The following is a 25,662-nucleotide window of genomic DNA, read 5'->3' as shown; positions in this document are numbered from 1 at the left end:
TGACGCCAGAAGATGGCCCTTTGACGCTATCTCCTGAACGAGTGGTGTCTTAGCAGAGATTCTTGTCCAGAGACCTGTTGGGAACTAATGCATGAACAGGACAGTGATGCCCATTTCTCATTTTCCCTTCTAGTTTGTAAGTTACTAAAAGGCAAGGACTGGGTCTGCTTTCATTTTTGTTCTCCCGGGAAGAAAATACAAGTCTTCTTTAGGCAAATCAGCAAAATACAAAGAACCAGAAAGATGAGATTGCTCCTTAAACCAATCCAATTCCATTGTCTCTTTATTGCTCTATTCCACACATCTAACAAAGAGAGCCACAAAACAACAGCCAAATAAGGCCACGGCAGAAGCCACAATCACCACCACAACCACACTCCCAGCAGAGGTGACCAAGACTCCCAGGCCTACTCCAACCAGGATCTGAGCCAGCTGCACCATGCAGGTCAAGGCTGCACAGTCGATTCCTCTCCCTCTGCAGCCACGGGGGGTCATCCCTGTGGCCTGTTGCCTCTGTAATAAGAAGACAAGAACAAGACTCTATCACATAGGGGATGTGAGGGGGCAATGTGTGTGTATGGGTAGGACTTCTCATACTTAGGACCCTCCTGAGATAGAAGTTATTGCCTTTAGGGTGCCATTTAAGGACTTCTGGGAAGAATCCTTTTAATTAAAAATATTTTTCCTACTGACCTGTCAAATTGTCTGACATTTTTGCTGTTACTTTATTAATATTTAATAATAAAATAATTTAAATGTTTTATTATTAATTCATTTTCACTTGTACCATTCATTTCATAGTATTAAAGTTCTGGGTCTTTAAAAATATTAATATTTCCAGGAGAGGTCACACTTTATTTATTTATTTTAACCCTTACCTTCCATCTTAGAATCAGTAGCAGGTATTGGTTCTAAGGCAGAAGAGCAATAAGGACTAGGCAATGGGGGTTAGGTGACTTGCCCAGGGTCACACAGCTAGGAAGTGTCTGAGGCCAGATTTGAACCCAGGACTTCCTGTCTCTAGGCCTGGCTCTCAATCCACTGAGTCACCCAGCTACCCATCCCCCCAGGTCACACTTTACCATAGACAGATGTAGGGACATTTCTTTCTATAATTTCCCTCCCCAAATACTAACACAAAACCAAATCATTTATGGATAAATGCTGTGATTTTGCTCTTTACACTTGTATCAGTTGGTAGGCATAGCTGATATAGAGGCCACAAGAATGATCTGCCAAATGAGATGGAGTGACATAGTATCTGATTTTAGAACTAGGGATCCAAAGAACCATAGGGTCATAGATCTTTAACTGGAAGAGACTTTAGAAGCCATCTATTCTCATGCCTTCATTTGACAGGTAAAGCCCAGAGAAAGTAAGTGGCTTGTCTGAAGACCCTTAGGCTGTAGGTAGCAGAGCCAAGATTCAAATTCAGAACTCCTGATCTCAAAGTAAGTATTTACTGAAACTTTTTATTTCAGGTTTTAATATTTAGTGAGAGAGGGGATAGCTAGTGGCCTGGAGACACATCCTCACTATGAGACCCTGAGCAAGTCGCTTAACCTCCATTGCCTAGCCCTTACCACTTTTCTGCCTTGGAACCAAATACTTAGAATTGGTTGTATGATGGAAGGTAAGGGCTTAAAAGATATATATTTCATGAGAGAAGCCACTGAATAAACCTTTATGTGGTTTTTATTTTCCCTAACAACCAATTCTTGCAAAATGATCTGGCCTGACTAAGGAGTCAAACCAATTTAATATTTGAGATCGCCTGAAACCCTGTTTGATCTTTTTTCCAAGCTGACTTTTTTTAATCACAAAAACCCAACTTGTCATTAGCTTCAAGTTCTTCTCAGGGAGCTGCTTAATAATAACAACAATAATAATCCCTTATATTTGTATAGTGCTTCCATTTGACAAGGCACTTTCATGTGTATTTTATTATGTTTTCCTCACAAAAAGCCCATAAGGTAGGAAGAGATGTCCCCATATAAAAGAAGGCATATTGGAAGTTACAGGGGCTCTTAGTGACTTTTTCAAAATCACACAATGTAATGTTCTTTCTTACACCATTCCATGCCATTGTATGTAGCAGCTAAATTCCCCAAATAAGGACAGCTAGGTGGCTCAGTAGATAGAGCCCTGGGCTTAGAATCAAGAAGACTCATCTTCATGAATTCAAATCCAGCTTCAAACACTTCCTAACTGTGTGCCTCTGGGTAAGTCACTTAACCTTGCTTGTCTCAATTTCCTCATCTGTAAAATGAGTTGGAGAAGGAAATAGCAAATCACTCCAGTAGATTTGCCAAGAAAACCCCAAAGAGTCAGACACAACTAAAAACTGACCAAACAACAACACATTTTCCAATTCATCTCAGAAGGTTTTGATGAGGGTAAGCAATATAATTCTTCTGACAACTTGCTGAGAACATTAGGGAATAGCTAAGTACTCTTACTTTCTTTTTTTAAAAACCCTTACCTTCTCATAATTTATATTAAGTATCATTTCCAAGGTAGAAGAGAGGTAAGGGCTAGGTAATGAGAATTAAGTGACTTGCCTAGGGTCACACAGCTAGGTGTGCAGGTGGAAAATTTGCCACACCTGAGCCACATTCCCAGCGTCATTTTAAGTATGTCCTCATTTAACGTACAGGGGCTTGGGAGATAAATTTGGCTGAGAACCACACTGTGGGGCTCTTTTGGGGATTTGTTTTGGTTAAAGTGTGGGTCTCTGGCTCTGTGCTCTTCTTACTTGACTAAAGGAATCCCTTTCCCTCTCATTTTTGTTATTAAATCCTCTAATTTAAAATTATCTGGAGTATTTAATTCATTTTTAGCCCCTCATAGGAAGTGTTTGAGGTCAGATCTAAACCCAAGACCTCTCATCTCAGACCTGACTTTCTATCCACCAAGCCACCTAACAGCACTCTTATTTTCAACAGGGTTGATTGTGCATCTTCCATTGATCCAATTATGCTTTCAGAGCAGGTCCTAACCCCTGACAACAACCTCAACTTGTGGAGAAGGAAGAGCATATCTGGGGAGAGAGAAGGAGTAGGAGAAAAGGGAATAATCTCTGCATTTCCATCTCAAAGATGGGGAAATGATCAAATCCAGCTCTGAACCTGTCCTAACTATGGGACCCTGGACAAGTCACTTAGCCCTACTCACTCTTCTGCCTTGGAACTGATTCTTAGTATCCATTTTAAGACAGAAGGTGTTTGAAAAAAAAGATGGGAGAATGATACTTTGTTCTTTAAACCATCTCTGAATTCTCTTGCCAATACTGGAAGGCAAGGGCAGTTTTCATGATTCCAGGATTTATATTTTTAAACAGAAATATAGATGAGGTGATATTAACATTTGGATGGGGGAAATTTTCCTTTAAGATTCTGGCCTCCAACAGTTGACCCTTTTGTAGAATAAGTTGATACTTTAGAGCTCTAAATGATTAGTTCTACAGAAGGCATCACTCTTTTGTTGAGCTACAATGCTTGTTATTATGGATTTGTGGTGCCGTATAATATACTGGAGGATTCCACCAGATGTGACCAACTGGATGCAGCTGCCTCATTATCCTGCCCTGGGCTGCATACAGTTCAAGATAAAATTCACTTTGTTAGTATTAAGATCAGCCAAATCAAGCAGAAGAGACAATCTACTTAATGATGGGAGCAAGCAGACTTTAAAATGTGATTGAATTTTGATCTCAGAATAGGGAGCAGTTAATCAATTCAGACTTTTCCCTCTCTTGTGTCATCACATTCTTTGGCTCCACTAAGTCTTTCTTCAACTTGAATTATAAGTGGGGTTTGGGTGTTTTAATTTATTGGTGCCTGACAGTTGGATTAAAATGTGGATATGGTTTTCTCATGTGGCATTGTTCCTAAAACAGGGAGCCAATACTCCTGGATGTGTCACAGGAATGACGTCTGGATTTCTTCTTTGAATTTTACCAAATGTTGATCTTGGAACAGAGAGTGGAGGTAGCCTCAGTGGAGGAGAGAAGAGAGCTAATATGTACATGCTCAGAAGGCAGACATATCCACACCATGCCACCAGCACCTGTCCATGATCTGTGACCTCTGCCCACTTTAGACCTCGCACCTGGGGTGCCAACCTTTCAGTGGCAAATTTTTTGCCTTGCCACCATCACCACAGCATTTTACACTCTCCCTTGGTATTAGTGGTGGTTGTCGTTCAGTCATGTCCTACTCTTCCTGGCCCCTTTTGAGGTTTTCTTGGCAAAAATACTAGAGTGATTTTCCATTTCTTTCTCCAACTCATTTGACAGATGAGAAAACTGAGACAAACAAGGTTAATTGACTTGCCCAGGGTCACAGGACTAGCAAGCATCTAATGTTGGATTTGAACTCAGGTCTTCCTGACCCCAGGCCTAGAGCTCTATTTATTGTGCCACCTAGCTGCCCTTTGCATTGCCTTCCCCCATTAGAACAAAAGCTCCTAAAGGGTAGGGTCTGTCTCATTTTCTTCTATTTGTATCATAAGCACTTAGAACATTATCTCATGTAGTAAGGTCCTACCTAATAAATGGTCTCTCCCTCTACCCACCTATCTATAAGTTTGTGTTTCTTCTTGTCTAGATCTAGGACTTCATCTATCTAAAATCCTCCTGTGGATACAACTCCTCCATCAATGCAGATTCACAACTATTCTGCAATGCTTCTATTATATGTGTTCTATCACCTGTTAAAAAAATATGGCAAAGGGTCCTGCAGCATATTCTACATTGAAGCCTAATATGAGCTCTGATTCTCCTTCTCTTAAATCAAATGGAGCCTGATTTGTTTCAGCTAATGTGGAAATCTATCATATTATAGCTAAAAGTCATGTTGTGAAAATTAATCACATATTTTCTTGGGTAATTGTTAGATTTTTTAAGGTGAAAGGGCCATTAATAAGCATAATAGAAAGTAGGATAATGGCTAGTGTTACTTCATTGGAAATTGTTTGAGCTGTGCTCATAGGGCTCCAATTAGGACATATTTGGAATTTGATGCTCATCCTGATCATAGAATTGAGTAAACAGAGAGACAAGATAGGGCTAAGATAAATAAAAGCCCAAGATTAAGATTAATTAAGATCAAGGTTATTGGTAAGAGGTTCAGATAGTTAGAGTTAGGGTAAGGGCTAAGATTGGTGCAATAATAAATGTTGAGATTGATGAAGTGAGAGGACATAATGATTCTTTTTGTGAATAGTTTTACTGCATCTGCAAATGGTTGAAGGATGCCATATGGTCCAATGATATTTGGGCCTTTTCAAAATTGTGTGTAGCGGGGGCATCTGGGTAGCTCAGTGGATTGAGAGCCAGGCCTAGAGCCAAAACACAGTATTAACTCCAAGACAGAAGATGAGGGTTTAAAAAAAAAAAGAAATTGCATGTAGCCTCGTACTTTTTGTTCAATTAGTGTTAGGAAAGCTACTACTAGTAAGATAGGAATAATATAGATTAATAGAATAATTTAAAAACATGAATTAAGGAGAGGGTTTGAACCGCTGGTTATAAAGGTTTGTTTTATGCAATTACCTACTCTGCTACCTTAATGTACTCTTTTCTAGAGTAAGTAATTATAGTATTAATTAAGATATATTTCATGAATTAGTTTAAAGGCACATTATATAATGTTGGCTTTATTTTTCATCCTTTCATACTGTGAGAAATAAATATATAGATGGAAACTGACCTGGATTTCTCTGGTCTGAACTCAGATCACATAGGACTTTAATAGTTGAACAAACGAACCTTTAATAGTGGTTGCATCATTTGGGTGTTCTGATCCAACATCAAGGTCATAAACCTTATATGGGCTCTTAAATAGGATTGCGCTGTTATCCCTGGAGTAACTTGTTCCATTGATCAAAATTTGGGCCAATTACTGGCTTGTTGCACTTGGATTAGTTGATTTAGGTTATATCATTCAGAAGTTATTTTGTACTCCCAGGTCACCCCAACCAAAGATTATAATTTTGGAATCTTGTAGGTTAATCCCTTGGGTATTAATTGCTATTATTGTTTAAGTTATGGGTCTTAAGCTTGTAATGTAGAGGGGCTACCTGCGGAGCAGGAGAGAAATGGAGGATGGAATAAGACCAGCCCCTGAGGCTATAGGCTAGAGTACAGGGTGTGAATGTAAGAGGGATCCTGCACCCAAGCTATCAGAGAGATAGGTGAAACTCTCCCTCACCAGCAAAGCCAAGCCCCTTTAAGCTGAGGATTCTATGGCCCCACCCTGAGAAAGGTAGTAGTCCTATTGGTGAAATGAAGGGGTCAAGTAGGAAGGAGAATTGGCACTTCCTGGATCCAAAAGGTTAATGGAGTCAGTGAGCTGTAGCCTTAGGTATGTTCGGATAGTTGCTCTTACTTGTCCTGTGTTAAAGGTAAGGCAATGACTTCAAGTTTTTAGGCTTAAAGGTTTAAGGGATTTATTTGATGATAACTGTATTAGGTAAAATGGGTTTGGAAAGAGGGTAAGGTAATCTAAGGTCTTAAGTCAGTTAACTAGTCTTGAAATGCTGAAAGGTCTTCTTATGGAGCAGAGGATAAGAATGCCTTGTGAGCAGACTTAACTCCGACAATGCTTGGCTGCTGACCCAGGGCTGAGAAGCCCTGGGCCAGATGGTTATGTTTAGGTGGTTGAAATATATTCTTGTTCCCTAAGAGATTGTTGGGTTTGCCAATGAGTTGTTGATATTTGGCCAGCAATGATAGATGAGCCTACCTGCCTAAGAAATCTAAACCCACATTCCTCCTCCTTTCTCCCAGAGTCCAACCCCCCAAAAACTAAAAGAAGTGAAGTCAAGGGTGTGAGACCCTTTTTATATACCCGCACTTCAACTGTCAAGCCTGGCTCCAGCCCCTGTCTCATGCCAGGTTCTGTGTTCTATCTGGGTAAATGCTAGCTTGCACCCATGAAAAACATGGCTGTAAGATTTACAAACTACAAGCTCCACAGGGTCTTCTAGTCTTATATAATTATACCTGCCTCTGCACAGGTGGGTCAATTTCATTGACTGAGAAAAAGAGATAGTTAAATCCTCATTATGCCATTCATATACTTCTCTATTTAGGAGACAAGTGATTATGCTACCTTTGCATGGTCAGGATATTGCAGCTGTTGAAGTTTACTCACTGGGCAGGCAGTGTTTCTAATACTTGTAATGATGTTTTTGGTTGCTGAGTTCCTTTTATTCTTTTTAATCTATCCTTGTATTGGCCCATGCTTGTGTTGGATTAACAATAACTGAGGTAATAGACTAGTTAATATTTGTGATTACAGTTTTGTTCATTATTAGTGGGTTATCCATTTGCTAATTTAGGCTTATGGGAGGAGAATAAAATTCTTATTACTGATTTTAGCATTATGTCTTCTATAATTTAATAGAATCATCCAATATAATATTAGGGGTTGGTTTTGATTATTTTATGAAATTAAATAGTAAATTTATGTTTGAGCTTTAACACTTTCTTAATTGATGGCTGCTTTTAGGCCCACAATGGAAAATTAAGTTTATCATTACCCTCTAATTGAGTTTGTATACTGGGTCAAAAGAGTTGTCTCTCATTTGAATAACTTTTAAATCTAAACTGTGCTTAAGTAGTATTAATGTTTTATATTAAACTTAAAGTTGAACTGAAATTTGTATTTTGGATAACCAGCTATCATTAAGTTCAATAGGTTTTTCACTTCTACTAGAAAATCTTCTCACTATTTCGCTACATAGACAATTTGGTCCAAATTAACTGTTTTATAGTAGCTCACTTAATTTCGGGGGTCTAGCATAATTCTTTTTGTCTGTGTTAACTAGCTGAATCATTATGCAAAAGGTGCAAGGGTTAATCTTTGATTTTATGTGCTATTAATTAGTCTTTCATTTTTCCCTTATGGTACTATTATTATTGTATCCGTTAGATCTGTTCTATCACTATTATACTAAGATTTTTTTTCTACAGTTGAATAGGGACACAGTGGTTGAGTGACTTGCATAGAGTTTTTAATACATCTTCCTATTTGGAAGGACGAGTCTATGTCAGCCTCTCCATGGTGCCTCAGGGAATGTTTTATACACACACACACACACACACACACACACACACACACACACACACACATATATATATATATACAGAGAGAGAGAGATAGGGGAGGGGCTGACAGACTGAACTGATAAATGGATAGATGGAATAAGTGGACTAACCTCCCGCCACTTTCCTTTCTCGACATCCTGTGTGCTTGGCAAGTTCATAGACATTGCAGACTGAAACACTGGGGTTACACTATGAAGTGAGACTCTTTGTCCAGAGTTCCCCTGCAAAGATCACTATTAGGAAAAAAAAGTGTTCTACTGGCAAAGCTTAGGGGTAGAGGAGAGTTAATACCAATTAGCAGTTAATAATTAAAAATGCAATTCCCATTGGCAGATAAAAGTTCCTCCAATTCTAACTGCTTCAGGCTACTTATTTTCCCCATTAATTGGTGGTCCTGTTGACACCTGGGGTGCACAGGGGTTCACACAATCAATTCCCTCTACCCATATACATCTTCAGAGAGTTCTCAGTGCTCACTCCATCCAATGAAGTAGCCTCTCTACTAAAATTCTAGAACCAATTACCTGTGCTATCAGATAAGACAACATCCTGATCCTGAAGTATAAAGAGAGAGGGAGTTCACATTCTTTCCATGTGCAAGCCGTCTTGTCCTGGCCTCCTGAAATTGCCTATTAGCAAATTTTCATATTATGGTTCTCTATAGAAACTAGGGCAGCTAGGTGGCATAGTACATAGAGTGCCAGGCCTGGAGGTGGAAAGATTCATCTTCCTGAGTTAAAATCTGGCCTCAGAGACTTACTGTGTGACCCTGGGCAAGTCACTTAACCCTGTTTGCTTCAGTTTCCTCATCTGGAAAATGAACTGGAAAAGGAAATGGCAAACCACTCCAGTATCTCTGCCCAGAAAATGCCAAATGGGATCACAAAGAGTGAGACACAATTGAAAAATGACTGAAATGACAAATAGAAACTAACCCAGATAGAGACATATACAAGTTCTGTTCAAGACAGACCAAATGCTACCCCTTACTTGAAGGGAGAGAGCTGGATGATATTGTGGGTAGAGTGCTGGGGCTGGAGCCAGGAAGACCCAAGTTCAAATCTGGCCTCAGATACTTATTAGCTGTGTGATTCTAGGCAAGTCATTTCACCTCTGTTTGCCTTGGTTTCCTCAGCTTTAAGATGGAGATAATCAAAACACCTACCTTTCAGTTTTGTGGATCAAATGAGAGAAGCATTGCAAAATGCTTAGCACAGCACCTGACACACAGTAAGTGCTATATGAATGTTAATCTTCTTATCTGACCTATTGTTATTGCATATACATACTCACCTATAATATTTACATTATTTTACATTTACTCATCTGTTTTCATGTTTTTCCTAGTAATGGAATATAAGCTCCTTAAGGACAGAGCCTATCGTTTACATTTTTTTTTCTTTGTATCCCCAGAGTTTAACATAGAGTTTGGCACACAGTAGATACTTAATAAATGTTTTTACCATTTACTTGAACTCAATTCAAAAGAGTCAGAAAAGCAGACTAGTCGTAGAGTCAAGAAGACTTGGGTTTAAGTTTTGCTTCATAATGACCTTGGGCAAGTCACAACTTCTGTCTATCTCTTTTTCCAGAACTGTAAAATGAGGGAGTTGGACTCCATTACTTCTAAGATCCCTTCCACTTCTAAATGTATGACTTTATGGATTTAATTGAAGTGGATAGCATCTTGTTTCCGAAGGCAGGAATACCTGGGTTCAGAGGATCCTAGGTCTAGAGATGGTAGGGACTTCTGAGGCCATCTAGCCCAACCATAGGTTTGAATCCTAGTTCTGCACTTGGTACCTAGATGACCTTGGGCAAGTCATGTAACCTCTTTGGGCCTCAGTTTTCCCAAAAATAAACTGAAGGGGTAGGACTAGGGATCTTCTTAAGTTGCCTTTCAACTCTAGATCTGTGATTTTATGAACTCAGATCTTACTGGCTCCAGGACATTATTTCATTCAAGAAGAATTCATTCAGTGGCTTCTATGTGCCATTCGCTATTTTAGGGCATGGGGATACAAAGACAAACATCAAAATAGCCCCCCATGTCAAGGAGTGGATAAAAATAAAGGAAAAGGAGTTTGGGGGGCATTAACAACTGGGGGAAAGAGGATTGAGTTCTTTCTCAGACTGTATGACCCTAGGCAAGTCATTTAACCTTGGTCAACCTCAGTTTCCTCATCTGCAAATTGGATACAATAATACTTCTATTGCTGATTTCACAATCCTGGTTATGGATCACATCAGCAAATGTGTGAAAGTGTATAAAGCAAAACTTTAAAGTAGCTATCTTAATGTCAGTTATCAGCATTATTGGTAACTTCTCATGGCATGGAATGGAGGATATCTTGAATGAGTACGTCCAGGGTTTTCTTAGAACTGAGGGCACCCAGTGTTCTTTAGTTTGATTTTTTTACCACTCCAAGAAATGATATTCTCAGTAGCTCAAACCCTCAGGGAATATAGAAATTTGCTCCCAATTACAGGAAATTGGGTGTTTTCACAAATCTCATAGGTTCCAACAGGGAGGGGAGGTGGGGATGCACAGTCACAGCTCTGGTTGGCCTGAGCATACCCTGCTGTATATACCCATTCTTCTCAGGAGAGTAGAGCCAAAGACTGCAGAACCAACCCTGGGAAAATGGATCAGAGCCTCATGGGTTTAGTGTGTTAGTAAATCACGTTCCAAATTAAACCCTTTATTTTCCTAGCAACTGCTACAGCCAAGGATAAACTAACCTTTTAGGGCCCAGGGAAGTCATAACTTTTTTTTTTTAACCCTTAGTTTTTGGTGTATTGTCTTATAGGTGGAAGAGTGGTAAGGGTGGGCAATGGGGGTCAAGTGACCTGCCCAGGGTCACACAGCTGGGAAGTGGCTGAGGCCGGGTTTGAACCTAGGACCTCCTGTCTCCAGGCCTGACTCTCACTCCACTGAGCTACCCAGCTGCCCCCAGAAGTCATAACTTTTTATGTGAAGTGAGACAGACCTTCACAGGAACTAGAGAGCAGATACCGCATTCTATGCAACCCAATTTTTCAAATTAAGCATTAGTGCAATTAATTCTAATTGAGCATTAACTAATTCTGGCTAACCAGTGGGCAGGCAAGTAGGCAGGAAGGAAGGAAGGCTCTTTCAAGCAACACAACTGTCCATATACCCTGGGAACTTGGACCTAGAGCATTCAGATTTATTTTAGGATTAATTAATAGTGCCAAGTTGCTTCATTTTAAACTTTGTGACATGGCCTTAAGTAATGTTTATTTTTCCAAGGGGCTCCTTCCCTCTAAACTCACTGCTTCCAGAAACAATGCCATACACCTTTATTGAGCGAGGGGGAAGAGGAAGGTGTGGTGATGGTGGTGGTGGTGGTGGTTGTGGGTCTCCCTTTATAGGCTTACAAGTACTCGGGTACCATGAGATTATAGAAAGAGGACTAGACAAGGTGTCAGGAGATTGGGTTTAAGGTTTGATCCCACTTCTCACAAGATGTGTGACCCAGAATAAATCATTTAGCATTGGCTTCATTAAGTATAAAATGACAAAAGCTCTTCTGAAAAAAATTATTTTTTCAAAAGGGTGATGTATTTGAATCTACTGCAAGCTCAAAATGTGTCAGTAGTGAGGCATAGCAGCCACAAAGCTAATGTGATTTTTTTTTTCTAAGACAGAGGGAGAGTGTCAGCATTTACTAAGGGTCTACTAGATGCCAGGCACCATGCTAAGCACTTTACAAATATTAAACATTTAGCCCAAATGACAACCATGGAAGATGGGTATTGTTATTACCTCCATTTTATAGTTAAAGTTTTGAGGCAGAAATGGGTTATATGACTTTCCCGGGATCACAGAGTTAATAAGTATCTGAGGTCCAATTTGAACTAAGGTCTTTGTAATTCCAGGTCCAGCACTCAAACACACTCTGTGCAGAGACTGAGTCTCCCCATCTCATTCCAGGTTAGAAGTCCAGCAGCCTCTCACAGTCCTGATTCCATTGTCCATTGACACAGAAACTTTGACCGAGTCTATTTTCGAACCTGGACTGGTATGGCCTTTTTTGGGTAGCCTAGTTCTACCCCTACCCCCGCCCCGAATTCAATAGAGGCTCACCACATTGGTGCCTGACTGAAGGTTTTACCCCACTGCAGCTCAGTATGCCTGACTTCACGGGATTCACCAGCCTCAGCCTCCCGAGTAACAGGAACTGTAGGCTTGTTGTGATTTTGTGATAATGTGATTTTGGTCTGCATTCAAAGGGAGCATAGCTTCCATGAGTAAGAGATAGTCCCACTGTAATCTATTTTTCTATTCTATTAGTATTATAAGACCACAGTTAGGATGCTGAGTTATTAATTTCTGGGTACCACATTTTAGAGTATGCTGATAAGCTCGAAAGAATGAGGGGAGGACATCCAGGATAAAGGACCTTGACTTCAAGATGTTTATGAAGTCATTGAAGGAACTGGGGATAGTATTCTGAATAAGGGAAGACCTAAACTCAAAGGGACTCTGTCTTTAAATATTAGAAATTGAATATTAGAAATAAATAATTAGAAATAAACTGTCTTTGAATATTAGAAAATCTGATAATGAACAGTGAAATGAGTAGAAGCACAAGAAATAAACATCTATGGTTTTAGTACTTGAAAAAAATCATGAATGTTACCTTCAGAGAATGAACTGAAAAATGGAAACAGGAAAGACATAATTTTCATATACACATGTGTGTATGTGTGTGTACATATATATACACATATGTATGTGTATACATACACATACATATGTATATATATATTTATCTGTCTCCCCAGTGATGCCTTCTATGATGCAAGGAGGAGAGGAAGGGGCTGAGACACTTGTATTAATTTTTTAAAAATTGGAAAAATCTTTCATTTGGAAGAGGAATTGGATTTGTTCTGTTTGGCCCTTGAATTACAAGTTTTATGTACAAGTTTCAAAGAGACTAATTTGGGCTTAACATAAGGAAAAACTTCTGAACAATTAATTTAGTGCTATTCAAAAGCATAATGAGCCAACTTTAGAGGTCACGGAGATTCCTTTTTATTGGAAGTCTTTAGGAAAAGCCTGGCTGCCTACTTTTTGAAGAGGTTTAATGGGAATTCTTTCTCAAGTATAAGTTGGAGTAGATGACCTCTGACATCTCTAGTAATTCTCTGGGCTCTAAGCCTCACCTTTCAGTTTGGGAGAATACAGAATTGTCTGTATGAGGATAATGGGAATTATTTAACTCAAGGGCTGTTGTGAAGCGCAAACAAGGTTGCATTAATAGTCTATGTATTTTGTAAACTAGAAAGCACTATTCAATGTGACCTATTGCTCATAGAAACAGAGGTCACAAGGTATTATAATGATTCTCACCATTGCGGGGCATCTGGGTTGGGAACTTGAGTCACTATAATTAATGGAATTTGGTCATGCCTTTGGCCTTTTCTAATATTGAACCATCTCTATTTTCGGTCTGAAACTTATTTGCTCCTGATGTATGACCCTTGTGATATATTGCTGTAACCCCCCCTTGCTAGTATTTTACTTCAAATTTTTGCATCAATATTCATTAGGGAGATCGGTCTCTAGTTTTCTTTCTGTTTTTGCTCTTCCTGGTTTATTTGTGTCATAAAAGGAATTTGGAAGAATTTCCTCTGGCTTTTTCAAGCAGCCACACCTAGGGCTTATGAAATATTTTCCTTTCCCTGGGCCCCTCAGGAGCTAAGAGTCAGAGACTCACCTCATCCTCATGATGATATTCAGCCATAAGGTTGAAGGGCACAGTGTACAGAGTACTAGACATCACTCCAAAGAGGGCACACAGGACCAGAGTGGAATATACGTTGGGGAACAATCCAATAAATCCGGTCCCCAAGCCAAAGAGCAGATACCCCATAATGTAAAGGCCTTTTAATCCCACATAGGATAATAGAACTTTCTGAAAATCTGTAAAAAGAAGAAAGAAGGGAAAAATTCTAAGTGGCCTGGCCTGCAAATAGGGAATCATTTCAGGTAATTTTTGGTTTTTCATATTCACTTTAGAGGAGACTCTCTTTGAGGAAGGAATCAAAGCTTAGCTTTATCTTGGCTTGAAAGCAGACAGCTTTGAAACTTGGTTTTCAACCCTTTCTTCTGTAGAGAAGAGTGTGCAATTTATTTACGAGACTGGGTCTGTCTTTCTAGTGAAGGGCTAGACACAAGCTTTCAAGCAGCTAAAAAGCAAAAGGCAAGTCAGGGACACTGGGACAGGGAAGAAAGGGGAACTAGGAGAACTGGAGCAAAACTTGACCCTCACAGTCCTGGTGGAATTTGACCAGTTTTTTTTTTCAGCAATCCCTGCCTAATTAGCTCCACCTTACAGATGATGTGGGGAAGACACACCAGTTTCATAGACTGGTACAAGTCAGCAAGCTTTCATAGAACTGCTCACAGCACAAAGTGAAGGGAAGAGCTGGTGACTATTTAAATGAGGTAAACAGTGGGTAGAGATTCCCCTTGGACCTCACATGGTACTTTGCTCGATTTTATTGTGTTTTTTATTTCATTTTTAATTCTGAGTTTTAAATTGCTTTTTAAAAAGTACATAATTCCTCATGTTACTTTCAAAACTGTCCTGATTATTTGTGCTTCTTACTGATGATGTTTGTTTCTGTTCTGTGGGTTTTAAAAATATTTCAGTTATCTTTTTCTTCATCACAATTACTAGCTCCTCTCCCCTTCTGGCCTCTCAATTAAAAAACACAGAAAGAAAGAAAAAAAAAACTTGTAACAAATTCCAATTATTTTGCATATTAGGGCAATTCTGTGATTTAGTGAGTAGAGCAGCAGCCTTAGAGTCAGGAAATTCTGAGTTCAAATCAAGTCTCATATACTTACTAGCTGTGTGACCCTGGACAAGTCACTTAACCCTTTTGCCTTAAGTTTCCTCATCTATAAAATGAACTAGAGAATGAGGTAAACCACTCCAGTATCTCTGTCAAGAAAACCCCAAATGGGGTCAGAAAGAATTACATGACTGAATATGTATCTGAAAAATTTTCCTATCCTTAGACTAGACCATAATCCCCATGAGAGCAGAGGATTTAAACTTTATATCTGTTAGATCTAACATGGCACTCTAGAATGGTAAATGCTTATTAAATGTTTGTTGAATTTATATTTAAATGTGAATTTGAATAGCCAAATTGAACCATTTTATTCACAAAACCTTTTTTCCTCCCAGAGAAGAGGACTCTTGCAATGGAGGAGTCAGGGCCTGAATTATCTCATTTTCGAGAGGCAGCTACTATGATGGAGAAGATGGAAATTTGGACTTTGGAATCAGGAAGAATTACATTCAATTCTTCTCTCAGTCACTTACCAACTATATGACCCTGAGGTCAGTAACTTCCATCAGCCTCAACTTCCTCATCTGTAAAATGGGAATAATAATAGCACCCATCTTCCAGAGGTGTCATATGGCTCAAATGAGATATTTGCAAAAAAAATGCATTATAAACCTTAAATCACTGTGTAAATACTATTATTATTTAGAAAAAGAAACTGAGATTCAGAGACAGCTTCCCAGCCCCTACTAAAGACTGGATCTCTAGAAAGGCTCACATTTCTATGTTTTAAGATTTATACAGCAATTTCCTCACAAAAGTCCTGTGAGAAAAACAATGTATGTATTCTTGCCATCTCTATTAATGGAAACAAAATTCGGATGGGAAAGTCAGTTGACTAAGGACCTAAAGCTGATGCCTGAGATAGGATGAACCCATGATTTCTGACTTTAAGACCAGGTCTCTATGCATTATACTCCATAATGAAATACTACTTTTTTATGAGTCATGAAATCATTTCTTTTGAGCTCCAAGTGGGTGTGCCCTAGTTCTGGTATTCAAGATTTTGACAGTCTTTGTTTTCCCAGACTGGAGATTGATTTTTGCTAAGACCAGTTCTTCATATTAGCCTTCCTCACTCCTTTCTCCCTTCACCCTCATTGCCTCTCTCATTCTCTCTCTGTCTGTCTCTTTCTCTGTCTCTTTGTTTGTCTCTCATTCTCCTTCTCTCTTTGTCTCTATCTCTCATTCTCTATCTCTTCCTTCTCTCTTTTCCCTTTTTCTCTCTCTTCTCTCCCTCTTTCTCATTTTCTCTCTTACTCTTCCCATCTTTTTGTCTTTCTCTATCCTTCTGCTCCTCTCCTCCCTTCCTCCCTCCCTCCCTCTCTCTCTCCCTCCCTCTCTCTCTCTCTCTCTCTCTCTCTCTCTCTCTCTCTTCTCTCTCTCTCTTCTCTCTCTCTCCCATACACACACACACACACACACACACACACACACACACACACACACACACACACACACACTNACACACACACACACACACACACACACACACACACACACACACACACAAACACACAGAAACTCGAGCAATTCCCATTCCTTTATAAAATGGAATTTTCTACATCCATCCAGCTAATTACTTAGCTCCCACTCCCCTAGCAAGCCAGATGCTTAGTTTCTCAACTCAATTGGAGTCTGCTACACAACCAAACAGTGCTTACAGATCATTCTGATGGAAGCCAGGGCTTGGGAAATGACAAACTACCAATGTATTTCTTCCACTAATTTCACATAACATATGCAAAGCTGTTAACCCAAGGTCAGAAAAATAGAATGAAGCTAATCAAGATTTTTTGTTGTGAGGTTTGTTGTTGATTCCTATCATATTAGATGAATGCACGCCATTATTTAAGGTACCCTAACAACAAACATCTGAGATCTGGGATCACTTTTTGCCCAAAGAAAAGCATTTATCTGGACAAGGAGGCCAAGAAAAGGGAGCACAAAAAAGGGCAAAGTGAAAGTTGTAATGAAAGCTTAAATTCTGTTAAAAACAACCAAAGCAACGATGGCCTGGATAGACCTACTGAGCTGTTAGAGGAATCATTCATTCTTAGTGTTCTTCCTGGCTCAGTCATTGATGTCTATAGGACCTTCTTTTAATCACACATTCTTTCTGAGCCTCAGTGGCTCGTTTTCTAGAATAAGACTGTGTTTTCTGAGTTAACAGGTGAAAGGTTAGTATTAAAAAAAATCTCTAAAAATCAAATCTGGCCTCAGACACTTCCCAGCTGTGTGACCCTGGGCAAGTCACTTGACCCCCATTGCCTACTCTTACCACTCTTCTGCCTTGGAGCCAATACACAGTATTGACTCCAAGAAGGAAGGTAAAGGGTTTAAAAAAATCTCTAAAAAGAAAAACCGAATCATGATAATGGGATAGTGGGATAGGAAGGCACCGGCAGCAGGCCATCAATTAAAGCAGCCTTGAAGAGGTTGTCAAAATATTACATTCATGACTACCTCAGTGAGATGAGTCTGAATTATATTGTATTTGTAAACTGGTGTTCCCATGTTACCCTCAAGTTTTGGGGAAGGGAAAGAGCATGAGTCTTAAATCAGGCAATTAATCTTTGAATCCCAGCTTTGGTCCTTCCTTCCAGTGTGGCATTGGATAAATCATGTCATTTCTCTGAGTTGATTTCCTCCAATGTAAAGTGGAGATAAGGATCCTTTGCCTACTTCACAGTATGATTGTAATAAAAGAACTTTGTAGGGGGGGCAGCTACATGGCTCAGTAGATTAAGAGTCAGGCCCAGAAATGGGTGGTCTTAGGTTCAAATCTAGCCTCAGATACTTCCTCACTGTTTGACCCTGGGCAAGTCACTTAACTCCTGTTGCCTACCTCTTACTTTTCTTCTACTTTGGAACCAATACACAATATTGACTCTAAGAGGGGAGGGATTTTTAAAAAGGAAGAAAGAAAGTACTTTGTGGACCTTAAAAAGCTATCAAAATGTGGACTAATATTGTTACATATAGTAGCTTAAACTAAGCTAGCAAAGTTTTTTTTTTCACAAATATTCATGAATAGACAAGATGAATTTGAAATTAGTATAGCAACTGTCATATGTGAATGGGACTCCTAAAATAGACATGGTCTTCAGAAGACTGTCAAGGTATCCAAATCACAGAACTGGAAGGTGATTGGAGAGCTTATCTAGTCCAACCCTTGCCAGCATCAGAAAATCCTCTACAATGTTGAAGACAACTTTTCATCCTTTTGTTCAGTCATTTTCAGTCATAGTTTACTCTTTGTGTCCCTATTTGGGATTTTCTTGGCAATGATTCTAGGGTGGTTTGCCATTTCCTTCTCCAGTTTATTTTACAGTTGAGGAAACTGAGGTTAAGTGACTTGCACAGGATTAAAAAACTAGAAAGTGTCTGAGGCTAAATTTGATTTCATAAAGATGAATCTTTCTGACTTCGGGCCCAGCATTCTATCTACTTTGACACCTAGCTGCCCTGTGTTGATCCTATCTCCCCTTTAAGAGAAGCAGAGTGGGGTACAGTGGTTAAAACACTGGTTCTGAAGTCTGGAAGATCTATGTTGGAATCAGCCCAGACATTTACTAGGCTATGAGACTCCGGGGAAATCCTTTAATCTGTCTGGACCTCAAACTCCTCATCTGTAAAATGTGGTGGTCTCCCAGCTCCAAATCTATGAACTTACAATGTATTGCGAGAAAAAAAACTACCACCACAAGAGGCAGTCTATTCTGCTTTGGGATGGTTTTAATCTTTAGGAAGATTCTTTTTATAATGAGCTTAAAGTTGTCCACCTAAAACTATTTCCTAATTTTCCTAGTTCTGACCTCAAGCAGAACAAGTCTAATTACTATCCCATTTATTTGAAAGCCCTTCAAATATTTCACTGAGTCAAAATCATAAAATTGCAGAATTAGTGGCTCCTTCCATCATCTAGCCCAACCCATATCTGAATAGAAAAGGACTTCCAATACATGAGGATGCTTCAGTCTATTTTCTTAAGAATTTTAAATGTGCATTCCCCCACCTTCTATCCCTGGAAATCTTATAAATCCACATTCCTTATTTTAAAAAATGTTTAAGCAAGAGCAAAAAAAACTTCAGCCTAACCCTTCTTAAAGAACCAGAGTTGCAAATCAATAAAAATGAAATACAAGTGCAAATGAAAGTGTTCAGAGAGCTGAGTGGATGGAGGAGGACCTTGAGTATGCCAGAAAAGGATCAGTTGGGGATGTTGTGCCTGGAGAAGAAAAGACTTGGATGGGAGTTGGACGATTGGGAGGGGAATAATGATTGCCTTCAGTATTCAAAGGGCTGTCTTGTAAAAGAGATTAAACTCGTTCTGTTTGCTCTCAAAAGGAAGGACTGTGAATAGCAGGTGAATATTACAATAACAAAAATTAGGTTTGATGTAAGAAAAAAACTAAAGATAACATAAATAATAAATAAACAAATAATGAGAAGGGTCCCAAAGTGGACCTTTGACCTGCAAGCAGTGACTGAAGGACCACTTATATGCTATATATCATAGAGAGGATTCTTGCTCAGATACAGTTTGGACTCAATGATATTGGAAGCTTATTCCACTTTTGGAATTCTGATTCTTAAGTGATTTCCATGGTCATGAAACTAATGCATATTCAAGCCAGGAATCAGGCTCTTGATTCTGACACCCAGGTGCTCTTTACCTGCCACGATGCTCTCTCTTGGGTCCATGATATCAATAAGCCCTCTACGTCTGTGTCATCTAGAAATGCTTAATAATAAAATATTGAGCAGGCTAAGACCAATAAGAGAAATCTACTAAAAGTCTCCATTCACGTTCAAAGTCATTACTTAATCTATTATGAAAACACCAAGAGAGCTGATAGGTGGATCACAAGTTCCCATTTTAAAGCAGAATCTCTTTTGGTAGATTTACATTGACCAGGATAACTCTGGTCAAAAAGACAAATTCCTCACTGAACAGAGGAATATGGAATGATTTTTAAGGTCAAGTAATTAGCACAAAGATAGGAAGAAATCCATCTTTTCTTTGGGAGTAGTGCAGTGAATAGAGCACCAGATCTGGAGTCAGGAAGATCTGATTTCAAATCCAACCTTATATATGTAATAGCTCAATGACCTGGAGCAAGTCATTGATTTGACTTAGTTTCCTCATTTGTAAAATGAGCCGGAGAAGGAAATGGCAAACCACTTCAGTATCTCTGCCAAGAAAACCTCAAAAGGGGAGAAGAAGAGTTGTACATGGCTGAAAATGACTGAGGAATAACAACTTCTTTCTTTGCAAAGGTGGAAGACTATGGATAAGATGTAGTTACCTTCAGATTCAGTTTATTTATTGGTTTGTTTTGCTGAACTGCTTTTTTCTTCTCTATCGTTTAAATTCTATTTATAAGGCTGACCATCCTCAAAGTCTTGGGGATCTGGGTTCAAGTCCCATCACAGACACATACTGCTGTGATATTCTAAACAGAGTATTTAACTTCTCAGGGATCCAGACTCATTAAGAGCAAAAGTTGTGGAGATACTGATCTGCACTGGAAAAGGAGGTCGCCTTATTTAGGAGTTCCCTGTATTGATGAAATTTCAGATCTAGTCCTTATCCTTGCAAGGGATGCCTTTTCTGGATAGGGGAACATGGAAGGATATAGGAAATGAAAGTAATATTAAAACAAAAGAGCTCAATACAAATTAAATTTTTAAAAAGATATGAAGGGAAGAGATCTTTTAGTAAGCTCTGGAGATTTTTTTTCTTTTTTTTCCTTACCTAGGTAACTTAAATATCTCATGTCAGGATCTAGAGTTTTGAAAAGCAGCAGTCTTAACAGACATATCAAGCTGTGCCTGCCTTTGGCAGTTTTGGGGGATGGAGAAGGGAGGAGGAAGAGGAGGAGAAGGGTTATCTTACAAGAATACAATGAGGAAAACACGGAATTGATGCACAAGCCCCAGCATCCAACTTCCACTCCTCTTTCATAGATGATAAAACTGGTAGAGTTGTGTGGAGCATAAGGATCGCCATGGTACACAATCTGAAACAGAGAGTTCACTTTTCTGAGTAAACATGTTTATTGGTAAATATGGCATCCATATCCCCAAGAACACTGAAAAAACTTGCTGGTATGGTTTTGTTTATCATGCATTTGGCAGGAGAATAGGGGAGGGAAGGTAGCCATTGGGAAATAAAAGGTGCTGCCTGCCAGGCTACATTTGAGAAAAAAAATGCTATTCTTGGAGTCTTCCTTTATGTTGTTCTCTTTCTAATCTATCCTGCTGACAGAATAACCTTTCCAAAATAATATCTCTATCACCATCTTCTAGAAAATCATCATTAGGTGCCTATTGGCTATTCTAGAAAATTCAGTTGCCTTTTCCTTCTAATCAAGGAAGATCCATCATAATCTGTCTGCCCAACCTATTATTTATCCTTCTCTTCTATAATTCTCCAATTTACGCATTCTATTGCACTCAGACTGGCATATAATGAAAGAAACTTTTTCTTCCTATTAGAGTGTCTTTACTATACTGTGTTGAAAATACATATATGCTTTATAAATTTGAAAGAAGAAATTCTAGAAAAGCTCTACTCGTGAGAGTGGGGGCAAGACTTGGGGTCAGAGGATGTGCATTTGAAACCTAGTTCTGGTATTTATTGTGTGTGATCTTGGGCAAGTCACTTAATATTTTTAGGTCTCGATTTTCTTATGTTTAAAATGAGATGAGCAGATTAGATGATCTAAGGTCACTTCCAGCCCTTCTAGTCAAGGGAAGAGGGAGAAGTGTGTTAGTAATTGGAGATGTCAAAATGAAGATAAAACAAGGGCAGATAAGTAATTCAGGGGATAGATTGTCAGAATCTCTGTTCAAATCCATCCTCAAACACTTCTTAGTTATATGAGCGGGGGCAAATCACTTTACCCCAATTGCCTAGCCCTTACCATTTTTCTGCCTATTGATTCTAAGACAAAGGGTATTTTTTTAATGAAAATAAATCAATCCCATCCCTCAAGATGCTTACTTTCTATTGAGCAATGGTATTCTGTAGGTAATAGTCAGTTGCCTGATGTTTAGATTAGATTGAGACACTTATTTGAACAATAAGTCAAGCTTTGCCTAATGGTAGATACAGCCCTGATGTTAGGTTGAGTGTACTTCTAACTATTATCACCTCTCAAGCAAAAAAAAAAAAATGATGACAGTGGCTGGGAAATTATCACACTGAGATTCATTAGGTGAAACAAGGAGGGAAGGATTAGCATCTTAACCAAGATTTTAGACAGTGATTCCCAAAGTGGGCGCTACCGCCCCCTGGTGGGTGCTGTAGCAATCCAGGGAGGCGGTGATGGCTGCAGGTGCATTTATCTTTCCTATTAATTGCTATTAAAATTTAAAAAATTAATTTCCAGGGGGCTAAGTAATATTTTTTCTGGAAAGGGGGCAGTAGGCCAAAAAAGTTTGGGACCCACTGGTTTAAGAGGACACAGGTAGCAACTGGATGGCTCAGTTCATTGAGAGCCAGGCCTAGAGATGGGAAGTCCTAGGTTCAAATCTGGCCTCAAATACTTCCTAGCTATGTGACCCTGGGCAAGTCACTTACCCCTCATTGCCTAGCCCTTACCATTCTTCTGCTTTGGAACCAATACACAGTAAGGGTTTAAAAAAAAAAAAAAAACCACAGGTAAGCCCACCTCATTGACTATAATACATTGCGTGTATATGCTTTGTTCAAATACAGACCTTGTCAGACAAATATCTGGTACTCCTGAATTCTAGTTTGTTCTCGGCTTGCCCAGTGGATCTTTTGGATACTTCATTGCTGTGGTCCTCTTCTGGTCCTTAGAGTTGCCTCCTGGTTTTGGACCACTTTACTTTGTATTTCTTATTTTCCTCTTGGGAAACTAACTAGTCCTTCTACACCTTACTACCAGTTTCTTGTTTCTCCAGTATCTAAAATTCCAGAGGATCTATTATTTCATCAGTTTGGGTATTCCAATCAGTGACACACATTGTAATTCATTCATGCTTATCTGGTCCAGTGTACCTTTCGTCCATGTCCTCCTAGAACTTCATCATGTCCTGGAGACCTGCCTTATATTCTTTTGATCTCTTGAGGACACCAGTGGAACACACAAACTTTCTACTGGTTTTCTACAGGATACCCTAATCTCGCTCTAAGCCTGGCCTTGCTTTTTTCTTGCTCTACATTTCTTAAGTAGTAACTTTGGCACCACTGCTTCTGCATAATTTTTCATTTATAATCTGTTTCAGCCTTCTATCCACTGCCCTTTGGGCAATCATCTTCAGTTATTTTCAAAGTATAGTATTTCATGACTCATTGTCGAATGGCCATGACTTTGGCAGATAACATCATGGGAAGAACATTTAGGTTTAATGAACCTTTTTGTCTCAAGGGAAAGTTTTGGAGTCATTAAAAGAATTTTATATTTTCCCAAAGGAAATTCAGCCTACTTTCATCTTCCTGTTGAATTCTGGGCCTATATAATTATGCCTTTACAATGTTCATTCAGGGCATGGATGAACTCCATAAGTTGTCTATTCAGATAGTTAGGCCAAGTATGAATGATTACAGATGCCATTTGGGAGGCCCTGCAGTGTTCTAGGAATTGATGCAATCAGCACTATGTCATCTACAAATAGAAGCACCTGGAATATCTCACCATCTATGGGAAATCCTTCTTTGGCAGTAGATCTCCACAAGACTGGCAAACATCCTCAGTGAACACATTTCTCCTTGTTGTATATCTCAGCTGTCACCAATGATCAGTAGATGGCGAAACAAATACATCTCACTTGTTTTCTTATAAGGAACCTTGTATAATTTTGATACATACAAGAGACACTTCTTGGAGAAAAGCCTTCAAGGTGGTATTTTCCTTGACTGAAACGAATATTGTTTTGTTCTGGGTTTTTTTACATAGTCAATCAATAATAAATATAATAGGATCTTGTCTTCTCTACACCTTTTAGTCGTTTGTGCAAAGATGTGGTCTATTGTGGAATATCCCATGTGAAAGTCTGCCTGTTTCCTTCTCTTACCTTCAGCAAGGTTCCCAAAGTTGAAGTATTACTTTTTCTCACTAGAGGGAATTCATCCTACATACTCTTAGACTACCCTTCACCTTGGCTTACACTGCTCCTGGTGCTCAGCAATTGTCCAGGCTCAGTAAATACCTGAGTAAAATATAGAATATTCATCAAGTTTACTAGACTAGGAAATCTCATCTATGGTTGAGCCCCAATTTGGGAAATCTCTAGCACTTGTTAGCCAACCTCAAGGTTTTAGCCAGTCTTGTGTTAGACTCTATGACCCCATTTGGGGTTTTCTTGGCAAAGATATTGGATTACTTTGTCATTTCATTCTCCAACTCATTTTACAGATGAGGAAACTGAGGCAAACAGTTAAATGACCTGCCCAGGGTCACATAGCTAGTAAGTGTCTCAGGCCAGATTTGAACACAGGAAGTTGAGTTTTCCTCACTCCAGGCCTAGCATTCTATACACTGTGCCACTTAGCTATTCAAAACTCATTCACGGGTCTTCCTGGTTAAAATGGCGGCTGAGTAAAAAGCAGCTGCTTAACCTCTCCTAACCAAAACATACAGGACTCCTCAAGAAGACATAAAAACATATCCAGAGGAATGAAGGGACTCCACAACAGGGCGCAGCATTGAAGGTACATGGAATTGGGGCATTTCCATGCTATAAAGGGGTGAAACAGCTCTCAATAAAACGCGAGCTGAGGAAGCCCCTCCCCCACTCCACACCACCTACAGTGCCAAAGCCAGCTCACAAGAGCTAGAGCAAGCTTGGGGCACAGATTAAGTGCTTGGAAGCTACCTGGGGTCACCAGGGCCTGTTCCTGAGAGCAGCAATACTTAAGACCCCAAGAGGCTAAAGAATGCATGGACTTTGAACACAGACCCTGAGAGCAGGCTCAAGGGCAGGCTCTTGCATCCAAGGATCCTGAGCGCAGGAGCTGACTTGGATCCTGAGCCCAGGAGCAGACTTGGATCCTGAGCCCAGAAGTGGACCTTGAGTGAGGACCCAGTGCAGAGGGGTGAACGACTGTGGAAACAGCACCCTGAAACTGTTAAAGGAGCCTCGGACAGAGGAACAAACAAGAGGGCCACCAGGAGGCTTAACCCTGAGAACAACTATATCTGAGACTTCAGGAGCCTAGAGAGCACAAACAGACTCTGGGTGTGAGGATAAACCTGAGAGGGTGCAGGGTTAACAACGGCAAGCCAGAGACAAGAACCCCAAAGGAGAAAGATCATCAAGAAGAAATCTGTAACACTGGACAACTTTTACCCAGAGAAAATCCAGACAACAGAGCAAAAAGCAGAGGAGAACAAACAAGCAATCACATCCAAACCTTTCCAAAATAATGAAAACTGGTCACAAGCTATTGAAGAGTTCAAATCTGAGATGATGAGAAAGATGGAAGAGATCTGGCAAGAAAATAACAGTTTAAAAGGCAGAATTTTGCAATTGGAAAGTGAGGCAAGTCAACTAAAGACCAGAAATGACCAGACTGAAAAGGAAAACCAAAATATTATAGCTGAAAACCAAAAGATTATAAGCGAAAACCAGTCCCTAAAGGCTAGAATTGAGCAATTAGAAGCTAATGATCTCTCAAGACA

At 39.5% G+C, this 25,662-nt stretch overlaps 1 protein-coding gene across 1 annotated transcript in view; it reads right to left on the bottom strand.

Moving 5' to 3' along the window:
* Positions 1–291: 291 nt before the first annotated feature.
* The window catches only part of SLC45A2 (solute carrier family 45 member 2), a 61,003-nt gene continuing 35,632 nt past the window's right edge, over positions 292–25,662 (bottom strand). Inside the window, exons 5-7 of the mRNA XM_044657789.1 lie at positions 20,907–21,030; positions 13,861–14,066; positions 292–513 (exon numbers count right to left, since the gene is read on the bottom strand). Coding sequence (XP_044513724.1) covers positions 292–513; positions 13,861–14,066; positions 20,907–21,030 — 552 coding nt within the window. The remainder of the gene's footprint in view (positions 514–13,860; positions 14,067–20,906; positions 21,031–25,662) is intronic.

Source organism: Gracilinanus agilis, chromosome 1 (assembly GCF_016433145.1).
Source record: "Gracilinanus agilis isolate LMUSP501 chromosome 1, AgileGrace, whole genome shotgun sequence".
Taxonomy (NCBI): Eukaryota; Metazoa; Chordata; class Mammalia; order Didelphimorphia; family Didelphidae; genus Gracilinanus; species Gracilinanus agilis.
The sequence above is the reverse complement of the archived record's forward strand: the minus strand, read 5'-3'. Positions and strand labels throughout refer to the sequence as shown.